This window comes from Paramacrobiotus metropolitanus, unplaced genomic scaffold (genome assembly GCF_019649055.1).
Source record: "Paramacrobiotus metropolitanus isolate TYO unplaced genomic scaffold, Prichtersi_v1.0 Parri_scaffold0000006, whole genome shotgun sequence".
Lineage (NCBI taxonomy): Eukaryota > Metazoa > Tardigrada > Eutardigrada > Parachela > Macrobiotidae > Paramacrobiotus > Paramacrobiotus metropolitanus.
In genome coordinates, this window is record NW_026570226.1 from 1,199,542 (window position 1) to 1,224,571 (window position 25,030).

General features: G+C 40.3%; 7 protein-coding genes across 12 annotated transcripts; 4 read left to right on the forward strand and 3 right to left on the reverse strand.

The window, feature by feature from the left end:
* The first annotated feature begins 7 nt into the window (after positions 1 to 7).
* Positions 8 to 3,091, forward strand: LOC129581639 (mannose-1-phosphate guanyltransferase alpha-B-like). 3 transcript variants are annotated; one of them, XM_055472835.1, is made up of 13 exons: positions 8 to 236; positions 323 to 381; positions 506 to 544; positions 604 to 707; positions 839 to 1,037; positions 1,106 to 1,165; positions 1,242 to 1,387; positions 1,664 to 1,846; positions 1,915 to 2,050; positions 2,289 to 2,387; positions 2,443 to 2,512; positions 2,588 to 2,689; positions 2,773 to 3,090. In XM_055472835.1, exons 1-13 carry the CDS (start codon positions 194 to 196, stop codon positions 2,871 to 2,873), a joined length of 1,341 nt encoding a protein of 446 aa, XP_055328810.1. In that variant the 5' UTR covers positions 8 to 193; the 3' UTR covers positions 2,874 to 3,090. The 3 variants fall into 3 exon arrangements, with proteins under 3 accessions (XP_055328810.1, XP_055328811.1, XP_055328812.1); XM_055472836.1 differs by having other exon boundaries at positions 2,289 to 2,381; XM_055472837.1 differs by lacking the exons at positions 8 to 236; positions 323 to 381; positions 506 to 544 and having other exon boundaries at positions 613 to 744; positions 2,773 to 3,091.
* On the reverse strand, positions 2,843 to 10,643 carry LOC129581637 (vacuolar protein sorting-associated protein 8 homolog). 2 transcript variants are annotated; one of them, XM_055472833.1, is made up of 30 exons: positions 10,288 to 10,643; positions 10,110 to 10,178; positions 9,891 to 10,015; positions 9,491 to 9,590; positions 9,242 to 9,332; positions 8,861 to 8,979; positions 8,709 to 8,795; positions 8,535 to 8,602; positions 8,130 to 8,283; positions 7,892 to 8,071; positions 7,599 to 7,679; positions 7,342 to 7,512; positions 7,156 to 7,266; positions 6,997 to 7,087; positions 6,699 to 6,835; positions 6,589 to 6,635; positions 6,280 to 6,502; positions 6,077 to 6,218; positions 5,860 to 5,975; positions 5,547 to 5,701; positions 5,244 to 5,403; positions 5,050 to 5,189; positions 4,861 to 4,945; positions 4,562 to 4,800; positions 4,270 to 4,423; positions 3,879 to 4,209; positions 3,737 to 3,819; positions 3,592 to 3,672; positions 3,341 to 3,522; positions 2,843 to 3,229 (listed from the first exon to the last, which is right to left on the reverse strand). In XM_055472833.1, the coding sequence occupies exons 1-30, from the start codon at positions 10,375 to 10,377 to the stop codon at positions 3,112 to 3,114; spliced, it is 3,930 nt and encodes a 1,309-aa protein (XP_055328808.1). In that variant the 5' UTR covers positions 10,378 to 10,643; the 3' UTR covers positions 2,843 to 3,111. The 2 variants fall into 2 exon arrangements, with proteins under 2 accessions (XP_055328808.1, XP_055328809.1); XM_055472834.1 differs by lacking the exons at positions 9,242 to 9,332; positions 9,891 to 10,015; positions 10,110 to 10,178; positions 10,288 to 10,643 and having other exon boundaries at positions 2,846 to 3,229.
* Positions 10,644 to 11,545: 902 nt separating this feature from the next.
* On the forward strand, positions 11,546 to 12,865 carry LOC129581657 (uncharacterized). The gene is made up of 3 exons (XM_055472860.1): positions 11,546 to 11,925; positions 12,175 to 12,322; positions 12,455 to 12,865. Exons 1-3 carry the CDS (start codon positions 11,722 to 11,724, stop codon positions 12,571 to 12,573), a joined length of 471 nt encoding a protein of 156 aa, XP_055328835.1. The 5' UTR covers positions 11,546 to 11,721; the 3' UTR covers positions 12,574 to 12,865.
* Positions 12,848 to 14,792, reverse strand: LOC129581656 (sulfotransferase 1B1-like). 2 transcript variants are annotated; one of them, XM_055472858.1, is made up of 6 exons: positions 14,546 to 14,792; positions 14,269 to 14,381; positions 13,919 to 14,157; positions 13,468 to 13,695; positions 13,215 to 13,401; positions 12,848 to 13,149 (listed from the first exon to the last, which is right to left on the reverse strand). In XM_055472858.1, the coding sequence occupies exons 1-6, from the start codon at positions 14,617 to 14,619 to the stop codon at positions 13,031 to 13,033; spliced, it is 960 nt and encodes a 319-aa protein (XP_055328833.1). In that variant the 5' UTR covers positions 14,620 to 14,792; the 3' UTR covers positions 12,848 to 13,030. The 2 variants fall into 2 exon arrangements, with proteins under 2 accessions (XP_055328833.1, XP_055328834.1); XM_055472859.1 differs by lacking the exon at positions 13,919 to 14,157 and having other exon boundaries at positions 14,327 to 14,381.
* A 1,056-nt stretch (positions 14,793 to 15,848) lies between these two features.
* Positions 15,849 to 17,938, reverse strand: LOC129581575 (inner membrane protein YjdF-like). 2 transcript variants are annotated; one of them, XM_055472725.1, is made up of 3 exons: positions 17,184 to 17,938; positions 16,496 to 17,110; positions 15,849 to 16,279 (listed from the first exon to the last, which is right to left on the reverse strand). In XM_055472725.1, exons 2-3 carry the CDS (start codon positions 17,088 to 17,090, stop codon positions 16,155 to 16,157), a joined length of 720 nt encoding a protein of 239 aa, XP_055328700.1. In that variant the 5' UTR covers positions 17,091 to 17,110; positions 17,184 to 17,938; the 3' UTR covers positions 15,849 to 16,154. The 2 variants fall into 2 exon arrangements, with proteins under 2 accessions (XP_055328700.1, XP_055328699.1); XM_055472724.1 differs by having other exon boundaries at positions 16,496 to 17,938.
* LOC129581574 (evolutionarily conserved signaling intermediate in Toll pathway, mitochondrial-like) lies at positions 17,289 to 19,916 on the forward strand. Its single transcript, XM_055472723.1, has 5 exons — positions 17,289 to 17,943; positions 18,065 to 18,224; positions 18,405 to 18,628; positions 19,151 to 19,382; positions 19,464 to 19,916. Exons 1-5 carry the CDS (start codon positions 17,587 to 17,589, stop codon positions 19,742 to 19,744), a joined length of 1,254 nt encoding a protein of 417 aa, XP_055328698.1. The 5' UTR covers positions 17,289 to 17,586; the 3' UTR covers positions 19,745 to 19,916.
* A 397-nt stretch (positions 19,917 to 20,313) lies between these two features.
* LOC129581618 (vacuolar fusion protein MON1 homolog A-like) lies at positions 20,314 to 24,634 on the forward strand. The gene is made up of 7 exons (XM_055472808.1): positions 20,314 to 21,000; positions 21,245 to 21,582; positions 21,856 to 22,476; positions 22,535 to 22,652; positions 22,978 to 23,262; positions 23,330 to 23,475; positions 23,832 to 24,634. Exons 1-6 carry the CDS (start codon positions 20,587 to 20,589, stop codon positions 23,471 to 23,473), a joined length of 1,920 nt encoding a protein of 639 aa, XP_055328783.1. The 5' UTR covers positions 20,314 to 20,586; the 3' UTR covers positions 23,474 to 23,475; positions 23,832 to 24,634.
* Positions 24,635 to 25,030: the final 396 nt, after the last annotated feature.

A 25,030-nucleotide genomic window follows, 5' to 3' on the forward strand; every position in this document is an offset into this window, starting at 1 on the left:
TGTTTGTTGGAAGTTGTTATAAATGTTAGTTGAAGTCTGCAGAACTGTTTCCATACAATATTTATTTAATTTCAAATTTCTTTCATTTGAATTTTCTCTGCGATAAATAGCATTGTCCAGTGACCGTAAAACTGCGATCGCTGCTGCGGTCCGACCAACTAACTGTCCGGGATAGAAAAGAAAGAGTTATACCATGTATGTTAAAGCCGTCATACTTGTTGGAGGTCCAGAAAAAGGTCTGTGTTGACATTTTGTATTGGATTATTTAGCAGCTGCAGCATATTTATCACATCGGTTGTTAAAACTGTTTTTTTGTGTCCAGGAACTCGGTTTCGACCATTATCGCTGGATATACCCAAACCTCTGTTTCCTGTTGGCGGAGTAAGATCATTATACTTGTTTCAGCTGTTTGCAGTTGCATAGGTGTCCAGTGACTATTGTCTGCGGACAGTGTGACAAAATTTCTTACTATTGAATATTTTGCTATTTTTTTCATTTGTTCCAGGTTCCTATTATCCAGCACCACATTGAAGCATGCTGCAAGGTGCAAAGTGCAAATGAATGAATGGATAGAATTGCTGATCATAAAATGTTTACCTGTAGATCCGTGAGCTAAAGGAAATTCTTTTGATTGGATATTTTCCTCCGAACGAATTCTGGAATCAGTTCATCGCCGCTCAATCGCATTTGCATAATGTTCACATTCGGTAAAATGTTTTTCTGAATTTGTTGGATGGATCAGCAGTGAGCGTGAATTTTCTTCTTGTTGTTTAGGCTGCACATGCCTTACAGACACCATAATTTGATTTGAATAAGAGTTTAACAGAATCGTTTACAGCTATCTTCAGGAATTTACGGCTCTGGGGACTGCTGGATCGATTTATCATTTTCGAGATCAAATTCTTTTTCGCGGCCCCGATTGTGTTATTTTAATGAATGGAGATGTGTGCGCCGATTTCCGTCTGGATGAAATGCTGAAATTCCATCAACAGAAACAACAAGCCAGCAAAGCATTGCTGACGATTATGGGTACCGAAGTGCGTTTGCAGTTGTTTGGTTTTTTTTCGATCGGCAGTTATGATTGTGTTTTTGTAATTGTACACAGGCACTGCAGACCCAGTCGATGAACTTTGGGTGTATCGTCGAAAATCGAGAAACACACGAGGTAAGCCGATAGATGAGTACAACGGTTATATTAACCCATGTGATTCGTTTAATTACTTGCTGTTTTTGCGTTACAGATCAGACACTATGTAGAGAAGCCGCGGACATATGTCAGCAGTCTTGTTAACTGTGGAGTGTACATTCTTCATCCCGAAATTTTCACCATGATTGGCGACATCATATACGGGAAACTAGAGCCGGGTGCCGGTGATGATTATATAGAGTACGAAACTTCGGCGCGAATTTCTTACATCCATCGGCTCCCTCTCTCCGTTGCCTGTTTGCTACTCGTACTTTACTGCGGTTTTGTTTCTGTATAACAGTAATACCGTAGTTTTCCCGGATCTGCAGACATGCAGCTTCTCTGAATGGTCAGCCAAATGTTAGGTTAACTCAGTAATTTTTTTTAAATTTGAAAATGCTTTCTTGTTTTTTACTGCCTTGTGTCGAAGTGCTTCAGTGTAGTTTATTAGTGTTATTTTTGCCCTTCTGCTTGCAGTTTATACGATGTGGCCGGATCCCGACGCAGTTCGCTAGTACGACAAGCTAGCCTTGGTAATTCCGGCGCAATACCGTCAGAGTTGTTATCTTTGGAGAAAGATGTCATCACTCGACTTGCCCGCGCCGGAGGAGCGTTTGTCTATCACACCAATGGCTGGTGGAGCCAGATAAAAACTGCGGGGTAACTCAGGTTTTGCAGTTTTCTTCGGTTAAAATGGTGTTTTGGAGATGCTTAATCGTTCGCTAAAGGTCAGTTATTTATGCCAATCGACACTACCTGAGGCTGTACCACCAGACTCATCCAGACAGATTAGCAAAAAGTGGACCAGTCATTATTGGAGATGTGTATATTCACGAAAGTGCTAAAGTTCATCCTAGTGCGGTAGTAAGTTGCCAAATTTCATAACTTACTTTCTTAACGAACCAACGTCATCTTAGTCGTTGTTGACAAAAATTTGTGTGTTACTAATTTTAAATAAACGCTACGATGTTGCCTTATGCGAATCAGAAGAAATACGATTTGTGGACTTTCAGGTTTTTAGTTACATTTCCTGTATTTTGTTTGTGCATAATTTTGTAACACGTTGATGCCGCCCTGTATATTATGTATCCGTTTGTCACAGATTGGTCCAAATGTCTCAATCCACGCCAACGTTGTTATCGGTGCAGGAACACGAATACGAGATGCAGTAATGCTGGACGATGTTGTGACTGCGGTAACGGTAAATTAATTTTAAAACCGTTATATGAGGAATTGTCAGTCGTGCCGTTTTGTAGGATAATTGCTGTATTCTGAATGCTATTGTTGGCTGGGGAAGCATAGTGGGTAGTTGGGCCCGAATCGAAGGTGTGTACCTTTTTGTTTTCATATGGCAGGGATTCTGTCCTAATGATCTCAATTTCAATCTCTTTGTAACTGTAGGCACGCCAAATGACCCGAACCCGAACAAACCATTTGCTAAACTTGAGCACACACCATTATTTAGCGAAAAAGGCTTCCTAAACCCATCCATTACAATTTTAGGTAAATCATCAATGTTGCCATGTGTCGACCATGTGTTGCCATGGCCATGTGTCTTTAATTGTATTGTATCCTTGTTTTTGTAGGAGCAAACGTTTCGGTCCCCACGGAACTGATGGTGCTAAATTGTATTGTACTGCCAAGAAAAGACTTAGCTCAGAATTACAAGAACCAGATAATTTTGTAGAACGGATATCGGTATTACTGACCATTTGAAATGTAGAGTAGCCTTTATAGCTCTTACTTGCGGGTTTCTAATGACCGGGAAGTATTTCACTTTTTAAACCATTAACATATTGTAAGAAGTTTTTTCTAAACTATTTATTATTTTACCATTTGTACGACACATTCGATGTGAGAAAGGTACAAAAATAAAAATCCGCAATCACTAATTGAGCGTCTAGTTATCACAGGTGGTATGTCATCTATCTGCGAGGACATTCTGGACATTTCAGTACGTCCAGTTTCCCCGTGGTTTGTGACGTTTCTTTCAATGGGCTTTGAACATTTTTTACACAAACGGTATGAAATCCATGTCCGCACCTAAAGGACGAAAAATCATTTAAAGCTCAAGACTAAAAAAGTGACAGTGACAACTAATTCTTTGACCACATTAATCAAATTTTCGCCCCGGTCGTGCTTGGCGATACGTACCGGAAAATAGCTAAATTGGAGCTTTCTGAGGGTTCCGAGTAAGACGTATTCAATAAAGAAGCATCACAAATCAGGCATCGATCGTTCTTTGCGGATAAAGCTTTGGAAACAGCTCGCTTCATGCGGCTCATTTGATTGTGAATATCTTTATGCAACAGGTTTCTTGTAGAAGACAGTAAGATCTAAATTTTACATCATCAAAATAGAAATTTAACTAGCGGTTTAAAGTACTTGTGCGGCAGGAAATATACCTCTTCATAAGTGTATGCATCTACAATACCCAACAGAAGTTCCCGTAATTCTCCAAATTTACCCCGGTTATATGCTGGATCCTTTAAAATTTCGCACGGTAATGAGACAAAGTAATTTTTGTAACAGCGGAATTGCTCCACAAACCTCCAGAATCTTTTTCAATAAAACCAGAAGATCAACCTGACCAGTCATACTCTTCAGAAAATCCACGCAAAGTCGACGAAGGTCTACACGTACAGTAAGGACACAATAACAAATGACGGAACATCAAGAGCGTTTTCCTTACCAGACTTTCGCTCCTCAGGAACTTCCGCGGCAACACGCCGTATAGCTTCCAGCATTCGCTCCAGAACGATCAACCATGTCTTTTCACGCTTATCGTGATCCATTTTGCTTCCAATGCGCTGACAGAATTCCGTCAACAATATTAAACTTTCTGACATTTCCCGTAAACTTCGTATATATTCGGTAGGAGATAACTCTTTCGCCTGGGACACCAAATAGGCTTGGATGCGTTTATCTAGATCGTCCAATAGGACTTCCAGAGCTTTGCTGGTGTCGCCTTTCTTCTCCAGTAAGTATGCTTCCGGTTTGACTAAACCATACTTGCGACATATCTGCAAGTTCATTCGACATAAGCTATCGTATATAGCAACACGCAAATCTCCCATTCTTACAGCTAAAACTTTGTCTGGGTCGTAATCGTCGTTGAATCGGATGTGATCACCAACTACATCTGGTCGGACTTGGCACATCAACTCAATGAAAATGTCATGGTATTGCGGTGGGAAAGCGCTTGTATCTTGCGCTGCGCCGAAAGGAATGCGAGACCTAAAACCAAAATGGAGGATCAGTCACAAAATAAGAGAAGTAAAAAGAATTCAAGTACGCATAAGAGATATGCATTTACAAATTAAAATGCACGTGTCTGTTTTAAAGAATGTGATTAAAATAAAAAGTGGGTCATACATGAAGTCATAAAGCGATCGCATAAAAATGTACTGCTGTTGAACGTCTGGCTCCAATGTTTTCAGAAGTAATGGTACTTCATTCCACAACGAAGTCACGGTCAACTGGGCTGCTTTTTGTCGGTCAATTGCCAACAAATCCCGAAAACGTGTGACGCACATCTCCTTCACCAGCTTCTTATCGTGTTTTTCATACAACGGGCTGACGAAAACTCTTTGCAAGAACTTGAAAACTTGAGACTGAAAATAAATAAACAACAAATTTCGCTTTAATCGTCAGAACAATTCGAACAAGTGTACCTTCCGATGGACATCATCCAGAAAACACCCAAGAAGTTTATCGTGCATGTTGTGTTTTTCATATAAAACTTCGCACAGGCGGAAACTAAACAAAAACCAAATTAATGAAATGATGACACACTACTGGAAAGATCATTATTATATTTACACTTTAACTGCGTGCAAGGCAAAGTGCAACGCAATACTCACAATTTCGCATCTTCCGCCATTTTAATGACCGTTTTATCGCTGATGTGCTTTAACACGCCCGAATCATACAGTTCAATTACCGCAGATTCTCGCTCGTCGTGACGCTGTCTATCGTCTGGGTCACATAATACTTCCAATGTCTAACAGAAGTCCAAATAAGTAAAACCATTTTTTGTAAATAACAAAGACTTCACCTGTTCAATCAGCATCCTATTGATCACGATCTTGGCATCGGGTTTAGTCATCTGACGCGCAATAAACGTAAACACACCGGCAACTTGCCCAGGCTCACATTCGGTGGATTGTACAACCACCTGTTGCAGGCGATCGACCAGCTGCTGCTGTAACTCCAAACTGCAATATAAAATAAAAAAAAAACACTTACCTAATGGTAGGAAATTCGGTGTTTTATTTATCAGAAGCATCGATAAAACTGCTGTATTAAATACAAACAACTGCGAAAATCCTGATAATGTTTCAGTATCCGGGATACTCACCCTTTCGCATCGTTAAAGTAAGGCTGGTTAAAAGCCATCACGAAAACGTTCAAAGTTTCTCTGGCGTTAAAATCTAAAAGTGTGCGGAGATGCGCAAATACAGGCTCATCACTATCCGGCTGTCGCGTATGACGTGCTAGTAATGTTTGAAATACCTATAAAAGAAGCATATCTTCGACTATTTTACGATAAAATATACTTAATATAATCGTATTGTTTTATTTTCGTATAATCACTTATCGTCTCGTTTTGCATCGTTGCAAGGAACACACATTCAGAATCTGAAAATCGAATTTCGCAATCAAAAACTTACTTCCACGGCTATTTGCAGTGTGCGGTCGTCGTTAGGAATACCACTAGGATACTTGAGGCCATTTAAGCAGCAGCTCATGTATACGATGACCTTGTTGCCCAAAGCAACTATTTCATCTACAAACAGACAAACTCACAAATGCGCTCTCAAATACCGCATAAAATGTGCCATAAGACTGAAAATCAAGAAATTTTAATGAGTAATTGCAGTTTTATACCGGGCAAATGTGGCTTATCCTTCATTTCCTTTCGTAGCTTCAACAAATAATCTTCCAGCGGAGTCCGGGCATCTTTGAATGCCGTCAGATATACATAGGCCAACCCATCGAATAAATCGTACTGTCTGCAGACACTGACAACCTAAAAAAACCTTTGCAATTAACGCCTTCGTATTTTACGGCAAGTTTTCATTCTTTCGAACCTGATGAATGTCGAAAGATGTGACGTCTAGCCGAACAATACACGATTCAATTGTGGCGAACTGATCCCGCGATTCGTACAATTCAATAAAATCTTTGGAGACAATGGGAGATAGTTCATGCAGCTCATCATTGAGTATCAAAGGCTCAAGGCACTGCAGGAAGACGCTTTTGGCCATAACATCGAACGCGAATTTCTCATACAGTGGTCCAAATAAATACTCCCTATCAACAGGTGAAATTGCGACATGTTGCACGACCTTTATACGATCTTTTGAATTATTTACTAAGAAAATGGCTGACAAACTTACAAGTCTCCAGTTGAAACGCATGCTTCAATGCACAAGGGAATAACTGCCTGATAAATACATGCGATAAATAAACAAAATCCTTAGAGTTTCACACTAATAATACTGCTCACTTCGTAATGTTCCTTCAGAGAGTCGATCTTCCCGTGAACGGGTACAGACTTCAAGCAACGATCCGCGGCCATTTGTATCAAATTTCGCACTTGACGTCGTAAAATTCCTTTGCGCTCCACAGCATTTCTCGTCAAACCTTCAAATAACAGCACAGCTTTTTAAGTTTCCTAGAAAAAATTCAGAAATAAAAGTGTTTCAAAAGTGACACTGCGGAAAATGCCCAGATTTTATTGTAAAATAGCACTAAATACTGAAACAAAACACAGTCATGTACAGATAAATCCAAATGCTTCTCACCCAGTACTCCTGTAGCCGTTCCAGTATATACATCCAACACAAAGCGCAGCGCTTCCAGAGGCATTCCTTTTGATACCAGGCGTTCAACGCGCTGCGAAAGAGATCCCACTCTACACCACACTGATAAATTTAAAAAAACTGTTTTTCAGTTGAGCGTACTTCAAACCACATCCGCAAGGAAGCAACAAAAACTCCTTTAACTCCCAGAAACACCATTTGTCCTTGGAATGTACCAATAGACTGTGAACAGGCACGATTACCAGCCAACGCCTATTAAATGAATACCCATATCACATATTCAAGTAGTCCAAGCTCGAAACGTCAGTATACGCTGGTGTGCCTTACCATTGCCTGACTAACGGCTCTTGTCGTGGCCAATCCTTTAAAAAAACTTGACTGGTAGACAACTCCAACAAAACTCAAATCAACGGAATCCAAAACATTCTGATTGCGAATGTCGATAATATGCAACTTTTCATCGATGTCCACAACAGCAACGATATAATTATTTAACCACTAAAAGCAAGTATTAATACAGAATCATCATAACACTGATGCGTAAAAGTAGTTTTGCACGTTGATATTTCTACAAATTTACCCACCTTCATGTTAACAACGTCAGCAGGAACCGTTGTCCGTTGGATGAATGAACATTTCACAGTGCGATTTGTTTCAGCAGAAACCTGGAAAAATTTACGAGCAAAATACAGATAAAATTTGAAACGAATTCTAAAATTTTGAATGTATAAACCAAGGACATCAATGAACATCAACCATGTTTTATGCGAGTTCAACTGCTATGGTGTACCAATACGAGCACTCAACACAGAAAACATAGCCAGTTCGTAAAACCACACGCCAGTCCCACTTGAATAGCTTTAAATTCTACACACACCTGCACAAAAACAATCCCATTTCCCGTCGCTACAGCAAGCACGGGCTCGATGGTCTTTCCAGCCTCGCTGCTCTGAATTGTTACAATATGCCATTCCAAAAGCGGTAGTTTCAAAGGCGTGGCGTTTATCGGAAATGAAAATACTGAACGTAAAGCTGGCTTTATTTCCGCTATGATAACCTGCAATTATAAAGCTGTCACAAGAACAGTTTTCGCTGCATATTTCATACCGTCTTACTTTATTCAACGATGCTACAGCAACTACTGAGGTCTCTGAAAACCGATGCAAGGGAAATTTATCGAAGATTCTTAGTGGTTCCACTGCAAATGCTTCTCCTTTGCTTCCGGAAAATATGCACGCAGACGTAGAATTACGCCGACCAAGGGTACTCCTACAAAAGGATCGTGACCAGATAACACAAGCATTCAGGAGATTAGAGCTTTAAAATGCAATTCCGAGTCTGAAAAAATGTAAATATGCGTTCAAAATTGTAAAAGAAAACGTCCATGGAAGATGGGTCTTATTCGTAAATACACTACGCATTGTACGCAAATACCTTCTGTTAACGGCGTTACAACATAATTTTATAAAAAACCAACGCAGACGCCACACATTTTATGAACATATTTGCCACAAACGTACTTTGTTTCCAAAAGGAATACGGATCCCCCATTGTCCAAAAATATCGCAGAATTCGTACTGTCGGTATACTACAGAAAAATGACAAGCTGCTGATGATCAATACAGAATTATTAGTCATGAATTCAGTTGAAACAGAATGTACTCATAGATTTTGTTAACAACTTCTTCACTGACCCTGATGTGAAGTACCGAACAGTCATATGAGTGCGCATCTTCGATCGTCTGCAATAACTTTCCCGACGCAAAGTCGTACAAGGCCAGCTAAAAATCAGTTATTTCTGACATGAATTCCGTATTTACAATATCAGCAGATCGAGAAAGTTTACCATTCCCTTGGCAAATCCCACCAACAAACGCCGTTCCTCTCGATTCAAATCAACAGCCGAAACTGCACCCGCGTCTTTTCCCGGTGGAGGACATCGGAATATAAGTGTCTGATTTAAATCTAGCAAGCAAACCAGTTTATTCTTCTACAACATGATTACGCAAATATCAGTGACAAATTTATTTAGCGACAGTAACAAATTTATTTATTTATATTTACTGGAATTTAACGCTATTTATTTACGATTACGTTAGATGTCTCAAATTTTAACTGCTGCAGTGTGAGTATGAGAGATCGACATCCAATAAAACCAACGTTTAAACCACATACAAATACAGAGGCATCCAAAAAGAAAGACAACAGTTTAAGTTTTACAATTTACCGTAAACCAGAACGTAGCCAGTAGATGTACCAACCGCTATTTTCAAGCCAACAAGGACCACTGTCGGATTTCCATAATTAATTGCCGCATCCTAACATATGATATCATGTACATGAACAGCGGCTTGAGAATTCTGACTAACAGAACCATTGTGCATATCTAAATGATTCTACATTTATTTCTACAAAACCAAATTACTGTACTGCAGTAACCAAAGAGATCAAGTTAAATCTGCGAGCCAAAACGTACCGGCTTTGCAGAGCTGATGCTAGTTGTGATATTCCGCAGCTTCGCCAATTTGATGATACTGTCGTGAGCTTTCAAACTGGCAGCGCATTTTTTAATGGATCTGCAAAGCAACAAAACAGAAATATTTAACTATTTAAACAACTCACACAGAAAAATTTATTCATTTCACATCAGGATAAATTTTTATCAACAAAGCCAGATTTTTGTGTTCAAAAATTTCCGATGAACGTAATCAAAGCGTTCAAACATCAAACGCATCAAATGGACAACTTAAGACTTAAGAGTAAATAAAACAACTATATGCCAAAAGCTCCAATAAAAATATCTTCGAAACGATCAAAGGAAAACTACTGCATTGCATTCGCATCTTCATTTTTTAAAATATCTTTTGTAGACTTACGATACGCTGCTGACAACATCGAAAAACGCAACAGCAGCATCCTCCACAGCTGAAGTGTAGGACGCACTGGAGTCGAAACTCAGCGATGGATCTTGATTGAAAATTGTTCCCACGTCGTCGTCATTCTAAACAATTTCAGATAAAAATTTCCATTTCCGCACAACACTAAAATCCAAAATCACATCTGCTGCTCAGTAGCAACTGGCAGCTGCCACGCACCTCGTCCAAAATACTTTCAAGAGTCGGTAGTGATCCAATTGGTGGCAAATCGAATTCGGATACTTGCGACTGCAAAAGTAATATGACTAAGTAACTAAGTAGCTCACTTTATTGGTTTTATGATTTCAACTTCAAAGTTCCGCATAAATACTACAAAATTAGTACGCATGCATCTTACATTCTGTAAATCCTCAAGAATGGCGTCCACATCCGTAAGACGAGCTTCCTCTTGCATATCCAAAGCAAATGGATTATTTAAATCATCCATCGCTCTTTCATATGGAGCAGATTAGCATGAAAACGAGGATACCTAACGAACTGTCAGTCAGATCATTTTTTTCCAACTCGCAATCCACTTCACGCGAATCCTGCAAATCCAGGCTTCTGAAGCCACCCAATACGAATACTGTAAGTCTGTAACCTATTCAAGCTCTGACATTTTCGCATAGAAGAGGAAGACTCGAAAAAATTCCCAAAACCTCGATAAGAATAACAATAACCCGAAAAAGCCAAAAAACCTTGTTGGTTTTGACATAATTTTAGCTGCAAGTGCTGTCGCGCTCTCATCTTTTTAGTTCCAACCGGACTGTGGTTGCCCATAAGAAGGGGGTGGTTACCTTTACTGTACTTACTTATATGTTAAATTGTGTGGGATCACCTGTTTCGGATGGCTTTGCGTATGAATGCCATTATGCCGGTAGTTTTTACTTTTTGGGGCTTCGAGCTAATAATTGTAAAGACTAATTATTCCGCGTACAGATTTTTCGACCTTTTGTTAAATAATTAATTCAGCTCAATAGCCCGATTTCGTTTTTGTCGTTTCAGTCCAAGAATTTTCCCGGAAGCCGTGGACAGGGAGAGGATTAGAGTGAGTTAGCAGGTGCATAAGGTTGCTTACAATTAACTGGGTCTATGTATCAAAATTTTTATAATGTTTGTTTAATTACAGTGGAATTTTCATTTTTAATTCGGTAATTAATAGATTACTAATTCTGTAATAATTCGGTTAAAAATCAGCGCGAGCATATATGTAAATCAAGTTGAAAACAGTCGTGTTGGGTTGACGAACTCAAAACTAGGAAAATGCCGTAATTTGGAAAAGAGACTTGTCTTGCAACCACAAAGAGTCACAAGCTGGTCAATAATATGGATTACTTATCATCAGTGTTTCTCAGTATATTCAGTACTGATCAGTAACCACGTAAAACTGGATCTTCAACGGCACCTTGGCAATTTCCCACAACGGGGTGCACTCAACAGAGCAAGGACACTTAATCTGGCTGAAGTATGTGCAATACACAGCAAGGCTAACGTGTACCACAGATGCCGGCCAGCCCGCTGCGGACGTGCCCTTTTCGTCACTCGGCTGCATAATTAATTACAAGTACCTCGGCGGCGGACTGCAGATTTCGCTATAAATATAAATTGTCGGAATATTTTCAACTTTACTAGATACTTCGTTCCATAGCAATCGCTTGACAAAATTTCTAGCTAGCTACGCATCGTTTCTCAAATTTCCTTGTCACCTGCCGGTAACCTTTTCGCACTTGTCGCAAAAATTTGCCGATCGCGAAAGTTGTTACTAGCCTTTCAACATTGTTCATGCTGAATCATGGCGCTTATTGTTGGTCTTTTTATTCTTTATGTTACCATCGAATTGTCCATTGCTAATATTATCTGCCCCGGCCCTAATCAGAGACCGTGTGGGGTTGCTTGCTACGACACATTTCTGGAGCAACAGTGCCTGAATGGTATCATTTGTAAGAAAGGCGAGCGGCTGTGTGGACAGAAATGCTACAGTCCGTTCCACGGACAGGTAATATTTTAGTATGCTGCAGATTACGCTTAACGACATGAAAACAAATTATTTCTCTCTATGCATTAGTGGTATCCGCTGAGTTAGCAATACAGTAATAATAAATATCAATAAGAAATATTTCGCTGTGCGTAAGAATGCTAGTGAAGCAAAGTGTCTAAATGTTACGACTGCAGTGCAGTGTGTGCATACTCGTACTATATCACAACTGTTCCGGTAGATTATGTTTTTTTAATGAAATTTGTATAGCAATGCATCGACGGAGTGATCTGCGATAAGGGCATGAAACTATGCGAAGGTGTCAAATGTTATTCCACGTTCCACGGTCAAAGATGCTTTCCCAACGGTGTGGTGTGTGAGAAAGGGGAAATCGTTTGTGGAACGCAGTGTTATAATCGTAAGTCTAGTAGTCCGTAGCTTTATTATCTTTGGTCTGATATACTGTTTTTATATCATGTCCGCTTTTGCCTTGTGTAGTACAGAATACAATGTATTCATTTTATCCTTAAAAACTATGTCCGAATTGCAGCCTTGATCGGACAGCAATGCCTCTCGGCCGTTGTCTGCGCCAAAGGTCAACTGTTATGCGGAGACCACTGTTACAGTCCCGAAACTGGTCAACAGTGCAACATACCCAGTCCTGGATAAGGCAAATATTCTAATGCGCACATAAGGTTCTGAAATGATTTGTTATGCACCGTGAATTTTTCCAGCAGTCAGTAACTGTCACGTGCAACATACATCGGGATGCTATGCATTATAATTGCTGATATTGCTTGTATTTACATATATATGACTGGTTATTTGTGTCGTATCCGCAGTTGTGTACAAAATCTAATTAATTTGCATTACATTACTTAATTGCCTAAATGATAATGGCATGACTAAACAACAATGGAAGTTGACAGTAAACTCTGATGGATAGAGGAAATAAAACTTTCTTCACAGAACTGATTACCGAGCGGAAGTAATTCATTTACGTACTTGCACTTGCGCCATTTGTTCTTTGTGATGTACGGACAAAGTACGTATATCTATATAACTTGTCAGAAATAGGCGTTGCTCTTTAAATAAACATTTTGATGTTAACACAGTAAAATCAGATCTATTCGAACTCAAAACCGAAATCTATTAAATCCGGACGTGACAGATTTTGTTGTATCCATTCATCGATCTTTTTACTCGATTCTTCGTCCATCGTGTCGTGCCATTTTCCAACAGCCCCTTCAAACAACCAAATATCCGCACTACTGGTCTGCTCCATGCGCTTGTGTCATCACTGTTCTTACCTTTTCGAATGTAGGGGGAAATTTGAGAGTCATAGACGCCCACAACATGATCGCGTTCCTGGCGATTCGTAACAGGATTGGCTTGCATTTCGGCAAACGAACATTCATGGCATATGCGTTGGATTTGTTCATCGCTCAGTTCTTTTCCCAAAAAAGTGGCTAGCTCTTTTACAGAAGCGTGAAAATTCTACAGACGAAAAGCGCTAGATTGATTTTGAATGGGAAAACAGTAACACGTTTATGCCCAACTGACCTTTCGCATCTGCTCGTATGAACACACAAAAATATTCGGTTGGTTTCGAATTTTCCAGTATCCGGCAATGTTATCGAAATACGGTGCATACATAATTTTGCCTTGTGGCTTGACCATCTCGTCCACCAAATATCGAATGTCTCGATCGAATCCAACAGCGCGCAGGCCACGGAGCCAGTGGTACATGGACACCATGACATCTTTCGGGTTGCGGTATATATAAATCACCTAAACAACATTATTAATTTCTCATAAAGAAACTAAAAAATTTCATCTGTACAGAGTAGTAGAGCATTTTAGTAAGCTCGTATTTTTAGTAAGCCGAGGTTCAAGAGTGAACTTTGCGTAGTTAGGATACAATTAGGATATTTTGGCGTGCAGTACGTAAAAAACGAAACCCCCACATAACATAGCACAAAATCCACAATCTGAGTCAGTAGTCCGGCCGTACTTTAGCCTTTTCCACGACTGGCTTCGGTAACGAGTCTTTACTCAAATGCGTGGCGTACAACCTTGGTCCTTGCATGTTTTTCAGCTTATGTATGTTACGAAGTTCCGGGTGCTGGATTTCAGTGGGAAGAACTTGTTCCAGCATCGGCACCATAACCTGTACCGGTTTACCCGCATGTAAGCAGGCAGCATCCGCATCATTCGCAATCATCAAAACTACCGCCGACAGCCACCCGGTTCCTATATTACCAAGTTGTCAGGAATGCCAGAATTTTATTCCTTGCATGTGGAGTCAGTTACCAACGTTTTCCCCCAGAAACTGATAATGATTTATTAATACTGTTTTGATACCTGATTTTGGGAAAGAAACAACGCAGATATCTCCATCATGCGCTTCAAATTCATCTACCTGCGGTAGCGATAAGGTCCATGGCAATGGAACTAAGCAGCCTTTATGGTCTTCCCTGGAAATTCATAATTAGCTAAAATATGTCTCGATTAATGTAAACTGACAATTTGATTTAAATTCAAAAACTGTATGTTTTTTGGATCGATTTAGATCTCAACTCATTGGTGAAATACAGTTACGGCACAAATGGAATTATATCATCTACAGTACATGCCGTACCAGAATTCGTCGTCTTGGTAAACTGGACGCTTTTTTGCACTGGCATCTGGTGTCCCGGCTTCCGGTGCCGCCATGGCAGTAAGTTATGTACCAGTAACTGTGCTCGTAGATCCAGGTGTGTGAACCGTTTTGACCTTTATTACGCACAGAAGTGCAGAAGATTATGCCATATCAATACAGTGGAATCCAACAGTCCAGTTTCAGCTCTAATCAAGATCAAATTCTGACAGACTCGCGGAGTTCCTACTTGATCGAGCGTAGAAAGAAAATATTCGGAAATGTGTAGCAGTGCTTTATACCACCGGTCGATAGCCAAAGGGCACAAAAACAAGATAACCGATCCACTATATGTACCGCACTTGCTTCGAGCTATACATTAAAAACTTCTGTTTAACCTTTTTTACTGACTTGGTCGCTTTAATGTCCGTACAACCATATATAAATCGTACGTGCAGTTTAGTAAGTAGTCTAGTCTACCTAATTGTAAGATACTGTAATTAGTAAAGTGTAATTAGTAAACTAAAAGTAACTGGAATATATATAATCTTTATTGGTCAAATCGAACACAAGGCGCAATGTATCGAAACATAATAGAGTAATACAAGAAAGAGTTACAACAGGTAAATCTCATTTAATTTGTCCGCTTCACCAACAGTCCCGAGTACAGATGTCGCGTTCCCTTTTTTGAATTTCAAGCGACAATCGTTGTCGCAGAAATTCGTGTGAGCGAGACTCCCCGGTATGTAGCTGCAGTCTTTTGCCGGATTCTTTTACGATGCCAATAGCAGAGTGTCCCCATGGTCCCATCGTTTCAAAAGCAATTAGTGCAAAAATGTAACGGCCGACCAGATAGGAATACAGTCTCGAATTGTCATTGAAACCTAATTATTGTAATTGAGAAACCACAAGGCATCAGACATTAGTTTCGGAGCTTAAAGTTTGGGTCAGCATATTCCATAATATTAGTATACATCTTGATATTCAATTGTGAGCATGCAATTTTGTTGGTTTTATTGATTACATCATTGTGGCATATATTTTGGAGTCTGGATATTCCAGTTGTGCCTATTAATTTTGAAAAACTGGAAATCAGTCAAATCAGTGATGACTGCAGCATTCGGTTACGGTTAGCACTAATGCGAATGCTGTGGTGTCGTCGTGTAAGATTCGTCTTGCACTGTAATTATTAGTGGCTAAGTCGTTAATTTTCGCAAAACGTGCATGTGTTCCAATCCGACTGTTTAAAAAAGACCACTTCTACCAAATTAAACCATATTAAAACTTTTGGGTTTGGGGAAAAAGGACAGCTTCAAGTTCATTTTGCGTCCATTTGAAACGTCCCAGGACAGAATAACAAAGCAAAGATCTCGACAACAAATAGAAAGCTAATCAACAAATCGGTAACTTTAAACTTAAAAATGGCAAGACGTTCGTATAACAGTCACTATAACTAACAAATGTAGTAAAAATTAATAATTATTGTCATTTTTGAATTTTGGCTTACGACTGAAACAGTAATCATGGTCAGCTGCCGCAAAATAACAATGTAATAACAAGACGTACAAATTCTGCGCAAAAGCAAGTCGCAACGCGGTTCACCGAGGCAAGCTTAAAACTTCTCATTTCGCTTGATCTTGGCCAGTTGTTCATCGTGCTTTTCGCTCAGGAAGACCAAGGAACAACAAGCTCCCACCACACATAAAAACATATCCCATTGTGCATCATAAATATCACCTAGAAAAACAACACATACGGCTATGAAAAATCGCGGACTTCCAGATAAACAGAATTTTTGCAAACTTTACGATATAATGAATACTTAATACACCTGTACAATGGTGAGTCGGTGATTGCTGACCGAATTAAGTACGACACAACCACCAAGCTGAGCGGCACACCGGAAATTAACCATACTGACACTATCACACGTTGATAACGCCATAACGGTACCTTGGCTTCCCATAAAATCTCCACTATCATCTGCTCCGGACGCAGCCGTCCACCATTCCACAATTTCGTAATAAGCGGAGCACGCCGCACAAATGCAGATGACGATGCCGTTGAGCCAGGCTCCTTTACGCACGGCTTCCTTGCGAATAAGCACCTCGCGGGCCAAAATTGCTGGAACAAATCCTTGCGCAAAGTGCCCCAAGCGATCATAATGATTGCGCTTCAGATTAAACATCCGTTGGAACCAAAATCCAATGGGCACTTTGGCATAGGTATAATGTGCGCCTCCCAGAAGGATCAAGGAGTGCAAAAACATCAAGCGATACAACAGCGGTGTCAAGCGAAATTTGCGGTAACGCAGAAGTAGAAAGGGAATGGCAACCAGCACTGGCGCTGCCTCCATGAACCAGATCTTTACTTCAGCACAGCCGATGAAGGATACAACCATCGCGACACATGTCAGAATAAAGAGCACTCTGGGTTCGTGGAGTTCCATCCAGGACTGCGGTGCTCCTGTTGGCGTGGTCGAAGTGCGCGACGGATCGTTTTCCGATAGCGGCTTGCGCGCCGAAACTGTACTCCGCTGAGTGCTCATGGCTTGAAAAACAATAGTTGCTAAAGATACAGAAACGAATAACCAGTAACCAAAAGAGGCAGAAGAATCGAAGTTCAGAAGCGGGTTTCTCACCAGCTGAAGTAGGAATGTTGCGTGGCTTTTTTAATTTTATTAGTGTTGTCTCTTGTCAGCTGTTAATAGGGTGACACAATTACGGCCGCCCGGGTTGTCGGCTAAACCGGAAACGCCTTTAATCGCTATCTGATTCGCTAGCCAGCCAGCTACTAAGTTGTGTGGCAAAGATCCGGATTATAATCCGCATCTCAGAAACTTGAGCAGAACTTCAATTCCTTGAAAATAAAATTCATTTATTTTTCACAAATAAGTACGTACCAATTGTAGTTGATTGTTATTTCTTTTCCCTGTTTGGCTACTTTTCCGGAAAACTATCATTTGACAGGGTGGCGTTCTCAGATCCAGTATCAGTAGCACGAACAGTGCCTGGACTTCTTCGAGTGTTCTTTGCCGTTTGAAAATGATCAGATCGCACTTATTTGTCAGATTGGGGTCCAGTAATTTTCGCGCAATAACTCCGCGTAACGCTCGATCCTTGAAACTTCCTACCTTGTGGAAACCTCCGGAGAAGGAGAAAAAAGGGGAAGAAAAGAAAAAACCAATGATTCGCACTGACGACCAGCGACGAAAGAAACCAGATGCTCTTGCTTTGAGGCAAGCAGCGGAAATTGAACGGAAAACGTTGTATTTCGATGAAATCAGGGAAGATCTACGCAATAAAGCGACATTTCAGCTGGCAATAGCCAGTTTTCTCCAGCGTGATATCCGTCGAGCAAACCACGTGGACTTCATCTACGCTGCATTAAAACGGATGAAGGTACTGAGCAAAGCTGGGACTGTTCGTAACTTCGTACGCCTATGGTTATCGCCTTATCGGTTATGAACTTAATCGTTGCTGATTTAGTCTTGTAAAGAAAGCACACGTTATATTTTTTCAGGCATTCGGAGTGCATAAAGATTTGGAAGTGTATAAAGATATTTTGAACGTTTTCCCCAAAGGCAAGTTCATTGCGCAGAATATGTGGCAGGTGGAATTCATGCATTATCCGCGCCATCAAGATTGCGCCATCGATGTCCTGTGTGAAATGGAGCATAATGGTAAGAAACGGTTGTTGGGTTTCTGTTCGGCCATGATTTGTAATGCGAATCATCGCCGTATCCTGTTTCTTCTTAACATGCTTGGATATCCATTTACGACCGTTCGCCTATTGACTATCGTGGCTTGTTAATCATAGGGGCAAACATTAATATAATCGCAACTATGTGCTTTCTCTTTAGCTGTGATCCCCGACATTGAATTATACCATATTATTTTAAATTCATTTGGAGATCGGTCGATCGTTATGAGGAAACTGAAAAGAATGTTTTACTGGCTTCCGAAATTTAAACATGCAAATCCCTACCCTGTACCCATGCTTCTGCCTAAAGATCCGCTTGAACAAGCGCGATTAGCTTTGGAACGAATGAGTCCAGATCTTAGGCGAGAAATTACGACTTTTCAGGTACGGGAAGTATCCATAGGGTCAATTCACAGTTCAAATCATGAAATGCTAAATTTTTCAGTAAGTTATTCATCATGCCACATGGAGATGTGTTTTGTTCACTTCGGTGACTTTTGGATGTATACTCGTATATTATAATCTGAATATCTTATAACTTTAATTTGTGTGATTTTTCGCGAACGTTGCATTGTACGGGCAGGTTCTGACTTTATGTTAGTAGTTTCGGTTTATGGACTTACATCACGCATGAACGGTTGATTACGTTGTTTCGATTTTGAGATGGATCTCTAATTTTATACGAGTATGTAGTAGATATTATGTCTTGTTTACGAACTATAACAAATGAGTATCGTAATTCAGGAATCCAGTAAATCTCTACACATTTCTGTGTTTATACAGTCGGTAATTTTGTTGCAGCACTGTCTTATAACCTGCCAGCGTTGCATCTACCCGCCAGCGTTGCATCTCTGTACCTTTGATTTTCCTTCGTTACTATAAAAAGTACGAAATTTTAATTTTCAGACTTCGGAAATTCCGACTGCGAGCGATAAGACCTGGGTAGCCAGCTGCATTTGTCCGGACCAGCGCGAGTTGATCTCTAATCTTCCACCTGATCGTCCTTTGTTTGTTGAAGGCGAGTTTCAGGTGTACTTACGGGACAGCGCTTTGAAGTATTTTATTCTACGGGATGAACTTGACCGATTATTAGAACCCGGTAGAGAACACGTACCAGCTCCTCATCATCAAGTTGACAGTAAGGGTTTGATTGTTTCTAAACGACTATTTTTAGATGGAAAATTTGCCATGCAAGTAATAAATGGTCTTTGTTGTGCAGCAAATACGGATTGGGATCTGTTTTTTAAAACGGAAAAGCCTAAAGAATTTGCAAAAGAGCCATCGGTGCATGAACAAGATAATGGAAAAATACTGGGAATGTGCATTACGGGATCGGCAACGAAAGATTCTTTAGTTTCATGGATGGCTTATCTCTCCAGGACCAATCCTGAGCTAAAAAAGCGGCCAATTGTTTTTAGATTAAGATCCGCTGCTGAATACACAGACATAATCCCGACTGAGAGTGAGCAGGTTCGAGAAGAAATTGTGATGAGCTTATAATCTGTGTGCGGATACTTCTGTAGCATCGTGGAAGTGATTCAGCTGGAATTATTTTACTGCCTTGTGGGTTGTTTTTTATGGATTTTGTTTGGGATTTTGCTTTTTGTCGGTCATTGACATCTGTGTATTCTTGATCGCATGCAAGTTCTCTGACTAAAAGCATTTCGACGATTTCGTGACCCTCGTGAAAGTGTTGACAGAGAGTCGGCGCTAACAAAACGAAAAGAGGAAGAATATTATTGTTTCCCTGACTGGTGCGTTGCTTACAACACTGCGGTGGCAGACGAAAAATCACCAGACAAAACTGCCAGTGCCAAGCGCAGACGAAAAAAAATCTGACTAGGAAATCCATTTAGGATTTTTAAGAAAACCCCTGTACTTACTACTTAGTAAATTTTATCCGCTTTATCGCTAAGAATATCCCCCGCAAAACGATATATTAAAAGGCAGTTTCCTTATAAGACCGGAACTTATGAACAGGGCATACAGATACACTGGAAATACCGCTGTTCTTGTTCAGGCAGTGCTGAGTGCATCGACATCGACATAACACTGTCTTATACAGACCATTATTCGTGGCGTACCTGCATTTAATTTTAAAAAACACAATAACAAAATAATTTATACCAGCTGCTGTGTATATTATGACGTGGTTTATAAATTTATTTATTTCTGGTGGATAAAATTCGCCAGCTCTGGTAAAATTTTAATGGAAGCTTTCCATAAAGTTCCACAATTCAAACTGTGGCTACACTTGTTCCAGTATCAGAGATCTCGCTAAGGACTTCGCATAGTTGCTTCATTTGTGATATCTGCGTAACTGCGTGTTGCGACGTTTGACTATGGATGGTCTAGTTCTCGACGAAGACACATCCCACAATTTATCGGATGACTTCACGGAGCATCAGTATCGCGCTCTTGGTGCACTGGAACGTCTGAGTCCGGGTTTGTTGACTGTTCCGTGTTTTGATGTCGCCAGCTCTCCGTCGACATATTCACATTTGACGGAACACCGTGCCAGTTTTTCGCGACGTCTCCATCATTCTTCCGGATGTATCAGCGAAATTCGCGCCTCGACCATCGAAGTCGAGGCGATAACTGTCACCGTCGAGCGCACGGTACACGATTCAGAACAGGATCAGCATTTTGTTATTGGTGATGCTCATGAGGATATCAGCGAGAAAAGTCCGCGATCGAGAAAAGGCAGCTTATTTCCTACAGTGGAATCCCCGGAAAGTGGAGTCCATGAGCAGCAGGTAAGGAATTTGAATCTTTTTCGAATGTCGTGCGATTTTTAATAAAAATACGATTTTATGAATTGTCTGTATGATGCTGATTGCTGACTGTATATGGTTGCTTATGGCGTCTTTCGTGCGTCTTTCTTCGGGATGCTTTATTTTTGTTATAATTTGCATCGCAAAAATTGTTTTGATATTTGTAAGTGTTGGTTGATGTTATTAGTCTTATATTTAGTATGGATGTTAAAATTTTTACTTTTAGGAAAATGGTACAGATGTGGAAGACTGTGAAGAAACAGTGACGCATTCTTCGGATTCTGTCGATGGGCATTTCGGTGTCACTTGTACCTCGGCGTTTATTCCGCGCGACATAACCACACTCAGACATTCGGCTACGGCAGCCGTGTTCGGACAACTGGAAAACGAAAGAAATAGTGATGAAAATGAGAAACATCCAGAAGGGATTGCCGAAGATAGCGACAGCGTGCGCAGTAGTCCATCGACGGAAGATGGGCCCGATTACACAAATATGACATGGTGGAGAAATCAGACCAGGCAGCTGTTTATTTTGAGTGATTCTGGAAAGCCCATTTATTCACGGTAAAAATATGGGTTTTAAAATGACGATGCTAGTGTTCCCGTTAATGTGATGTTTCGTTAATTTTGACTACTGAGTTTATTTTGCAGCTTGTTAATGCTTGTTCAAATTTTTTATTGTAAACTTGAAGATATGATTTCGCTGATAAATATTTCTCCTCGCGCATAACGTTGCACAGTCGAGGAAATTTTGTTGACTTCGTCGTTATACGTTATTGGGTAGTTTCTTTTCTGAGATTATTTTTTTGGAAGTGTTTATGAATTTTTTCTTTTCAGACACGGAGAAGAGGATAAATTGGTGACGTTGTGTGGCGTGATGCAAGCGCTGGTTTCTGTGATAAACGACACAGATGGTGATAATCTCTGGAACCTGAGTGCCATAGGGACATCCATATCTTTTCTGGTGCGGACCCCATTGATCTTGGTGACGGTAGCGCGGACGGGCGAAACCGACCGGCAGCTGCTGATCTACCTGAATTATGCATATGATTTTGTGATTAGTGTCTTAACGTTGCCACAGTTGACCAAAATCTTTAAGCGTCATCAGAATTTTGATCTGCGACGCATGTTGGCTGGAACGGAGAAAAGTCTGGATCATTTGATTGATTGGTTTGATGTGGACATGGGCTTTCTTTTGGGTTGTGTCCGGTGTCTTCCATTACCGGTTTCAGTACGCGAAAGCATTAATACTCATCTTACACACTCCTGCCAGAAAATTCCCGGCTTGGTTTTTGCCATTGTAATGGTGAACCGGCAGTTGATCAGTATTACCAGATTGAAAAAATATGTATTGCATCCAGGTGATATTCGCCTCTTGATTAACTTAATCGATGCATCCGATTCGTTTAAAACTGCCGAATCATGGATGCCTATCTGTTTGCCGAAATTTGATTCCAGGTTAGGATATTTTACATGTTGCGTAATGAAAACTGTACCCGATCGTTGATTGTTGTAGTGGGTTTCTTCATGCTTACATTTCGTACCTGCGGGACTCACCGGTTTGTTTGGTTTATCTTGGCGTTGATCCGCAACTCTTTCACACTTTAGCCAAATCCGCTGCATCCTTTTCCGCGGTACGTCGCAGAATTTTTCTGTGGTAATTCCGATTGCGGGAAGTTCTTTTATTCTTTTATATACTAATATGTAATATGATAATTATCAGTTTCTGTAGCTGGTTGATCGCTTTTTAACTACTCGTGTTGCAATTACGTAATGAAATCGGTTACTGAACCTGTGCATGGTTTTCTCCAACTGTCTGCTATAAACTGATTTTTCGAATTTTACTTTTGGAATTAATTTAAAATGGTAAAAGGTTGTTGATTTTCACTTACTTTATGTCGTCTTATGCTGTTTTGTAAGTCAGCGCGCAACGTACATAACCTTTTGTCCTAATCGCAGAAAATGGATTCGTCTGGTGACTTGAATGCAGTCTTGACGGCAATGAAAACCACGTCGTATTATTCGACATCTCAGTCTGGAGTGGCGGAATTGCGACATTTTGTTTACAAATCCACCAGTGCAGCTCAGTTGACCAGTCCCTTTGTGACGGTTCCTTATGCTAGCAGTGATCAGGCGGAAAAACTACGAGAATTTTATCGGTATCTCCATAGGCGGATGCATTCGCCAACCAGAGCTGCTAAAATTATAGTTGTTACATCCAATACGGAAATGCTTTTAGGATGGGTAAGTGAATTTTTTATTATTTTTTATAGTTTTATTTCACAATTACTCGACATTTGCTTAAATATAGGTGACTTCTGGATTCGAATTGTATGCTGTCCTTGAGCCATTCCTTTCTAAACACCATGCAGTTTTAGCCATTGAGAAGTTGATAAAATGGATTAAGAAAGAAGAGAACCATCTTTTCATTTTAAATTCACCTGTTTTCACCTAAAGGTATGATTTTTTGGTCGAGCAATTAGGATATTGAATGTCTGCGGAACCGGTGAATTGTTTTTATTTTATTTTGAAGACATTTTCGAACTGTGATATTATGTTTTAAGCGGATTTGTTTATCATTTAGCGTAGAGCTCGATAGCCTATACTTGATCAAATTATGAACTGAAAACATATTTCATTTACATTGAGCATACTGTGTCGAAAAGATATCGATTTCACAGAGATGAGCTCAGCAAATACTATCAAAGCATATGCCGAGAAAAGCATGGGTTTTATGACCTGATTCTGGTATGCTCAATCTGTGCGTTCATTCGCAAAACAAAGTGATAGCCGTTTGTGTCGATATCGAATAGCGCCATTGCTGAAGAATATCCTTTCAATATACGATGTTCCCGTGGGAACGAACCTTCAACCTGCAGATGCGTTTCTTTCGAGCGAATTGACTTCGATATGAGCATTTGTGCTGTGTGTCGAACGCAGTCAGCAAACACGGCATGGCCGGTTGCACTCGAACGCCTGGCGAAAGTCCTTCTGCAGGTGGATGTGGCTAATGTTCTCTTTACCGATGAGAAAGTCTTCTCTGTACGGCGGATGGTCAACGGACGGCCAGTGCAGTTGGTTGTTCCCGTTTTCATGGGAATCAGCAAGAGACATCGGTTCGTCAGTGCACTGCCGCGCTGTCCACCCCTGACAGCGGAAGAGTTCTGTCAAGTGGTGGAAACGATCGACGACATTATGGAAAGAGATGGAAAACTGATCCTGCAGCATGACCGTGCTCCATGGTTTAGTGCCAAAAGGACAAAGCACTTCCTGGACGAGCGATATCCCAAGAGGTGGCTATCGCTGACAGTGTGGCCGGCAAAAGGGCGTTTGGTGCATCCACTAGACTGTGGTATATTTCCGGCAGTTGAGAAAGAATTGAATAACGGACACTTACAATCGGAAAAAGAATTATTTGAAAAAATAAAAGCCATTGTTGGTTCTTTTTCTTCTATGCAAATGGACAAGGAGATCGATATGATTTTTCATAGAATATTTAAATTTTTAAATACGTAACAGAAAAATGCTGGTGTAGTCCGTTCCTAGACTGTACTTACGGTACAGTGAGCTTTTGTTTGTTCAACAGCTGTTTGTGTGACTGTGTATGAGCATCTGAAATCAGCTAGCAGTAAACTACCAGCGACTATTACACGCACGCTTTGCGTAATTAGTAAAAAATATGGTAATCGCTACATGGTAATGGTATGGTAATCGTAAAAATATGGTAATCGTTATAATTTTTTTCTCGTGTTACGCAAAATAATAACGTCAACTCATAGAGTTAAACTGACCTATCAGATAATTTTTCCCATTTAGTGGCTGTTCAGCCTGTTCTATTGTTTAACTGGGTCGAAGAAGTGAAATAAGTACTGTATTTTCAATGTTTTATCGACAGCATTTCGGACGGTAATCGGTCGGTGCTGGCAAATATTTGCAAAATTAATGATACCTATATTTGAATTTATGTGTCTCGTTTTTATGACAAGAGCATGTATTAATCAACTCTGCTTAC

Excerpts from the sequence above, each read along its gene's own strand:
- LOC129581637 (XM_055472833.1), bottom strand. The coding sequence starts at position 10,377 with ATGGATGATTTAAATAATCCATTTGCTTTGGATATGCAAGAGGAAGCT. Across the intron at positions 10,016-10,109 it reads TTGAAAGTATTTTGGACGAG|AATGACGACGACGTGGGAAC; the intron begins GTGCGTGGCAGC and ends GAAATTGTTTAG. Across the intron at positions 9,591-9,890 it reads GATGTTGTCAGCAGCGTATC|ATCCATTAAAAAATGCGCTG; the intron begins GTAAGTCTACAA and ends GTTGCTTTGCAG.
- LOC129581574 (XM_055472723.1), top strand. The coding sequence starts at position 17,587 with ATGATCAGATCGCACTTATTTGTCAGATTGGGGTCCAGTAATTTTCGC. Across the intron at positions 17,944-18,064 it reads CTGCATTAAAACGGATGAAG|GCATTCGGAGTGCATAAAGA; the intron begins GTACTGAGCAAA and ends ATATTTTTTCAG. Across the intron at positions 19,383-19,463 it reads TCCTCATCATCAAGTTGACA|CAAATACGGATTGGGATCTG; the intron begins GTAAGGGTTTGA and ends TTTGTTGTGCAG.
- LOC129581618 (XM_055472808.1), top strand. The coding sequence starts at position 20,587 with ATGGATGGTCTAGTTCTCGACGAAGACACATCCCACAATTTATCGGAT. Across the intron at positions 21,001-21,244 it reads GTGGAGTCCATGAGCAGCAG|GAAAATGGTACAGATGTGGA; the intron begins GTAAGGAATTTG and ends TTTTACTTTTAG. Across the intron at positions 22,653-22,977 it reads CCGCTGCATCCTTTTCCGCG|AAAATGGATTCGTCTGGTGA; the intron begins GTACGTCGCAGA and ends TCCTAATCGCAG.
- LOC129581656 (XM_055472858.1), bottom strand. The coding sequence starts at position 14,619 with ATGGCGGCACCGGAAGCCGGGACACCAGATGCCAGTGCAAAAAAGCGT. Across the intron at positions 13,696-13,918 it reads CAGTCGTGGAAAAGGCTAAA|GTGATTTATATATACCGCAA; the intron begins GTACGGCCGGAC and ends AATGTTGTTTAG. Across the intron at positions 13,150-13,214 it reads TTCCCCCTACATTCGAAAAG|GGGCTGTTGGAAAATGGCAC; the intron begins GTAAGAACAGTG and ends GGTTGTTTGAAG.
- LOC129581575 (XM_055472725.1), bottom strand. The coding sequence starts at position 17,090 with ATGAGCACTCAGCGGAGTACAGTTTCGGCGCGCAAGCCGCTATCGGAA. Across the intron at positions 16,280-16,495 it reads AGATTTTATGGGAAGCCAAG|GTGATATTTATGATGCACAA; the intron begins GTACCGTTATGG and ends TTGTTTTTCTAG.
- LOC129581657 (XM_055472860.1), top strand. The coding sequence starts at position 11,722 with ATGGCGCTTATTGTTGGTCTTTTTATTCTTTATGTTACCATCGAATTG. Across the intron at positions 11,926-12,174 it reads ACAGTCCGTTCCACGGACAG|CAATGCATCGACGGAGTGAT; the intron begins GTAATATTTTAG and ends AAATTTGTATAG. Across the intron at positions 12,323-12,454 it reads TGGAACGCAGTGTTATAATC|CCTTGATCGGACAGCAATGC; the intron begins GTAAGTCTAGTA and ends TCCGAATTGCAG.
- LOC129581639 (XM_055472835.1), top strand. The coding sequence starts at position 194 with ATGTATGTTAAAGCCGTCATACTTGTTGGAGGTCCAGAAAAAG. Across the intron at positions 545-603 it reads ACATTGAAGCATGCTGCAAG|ATCCGTGAGCTAAAGGAAAT; the intron begins GTGCAAAGTGCA and ends GTTTACCTGTAG. Across the intron at positions 1,388-1,663 it reads GCCGGTGATGATTATATAGA|TTTATACGATGTGGCCGGAT; the intron begins GTACGAAACTTC and ends TTCTGCTTGCAG.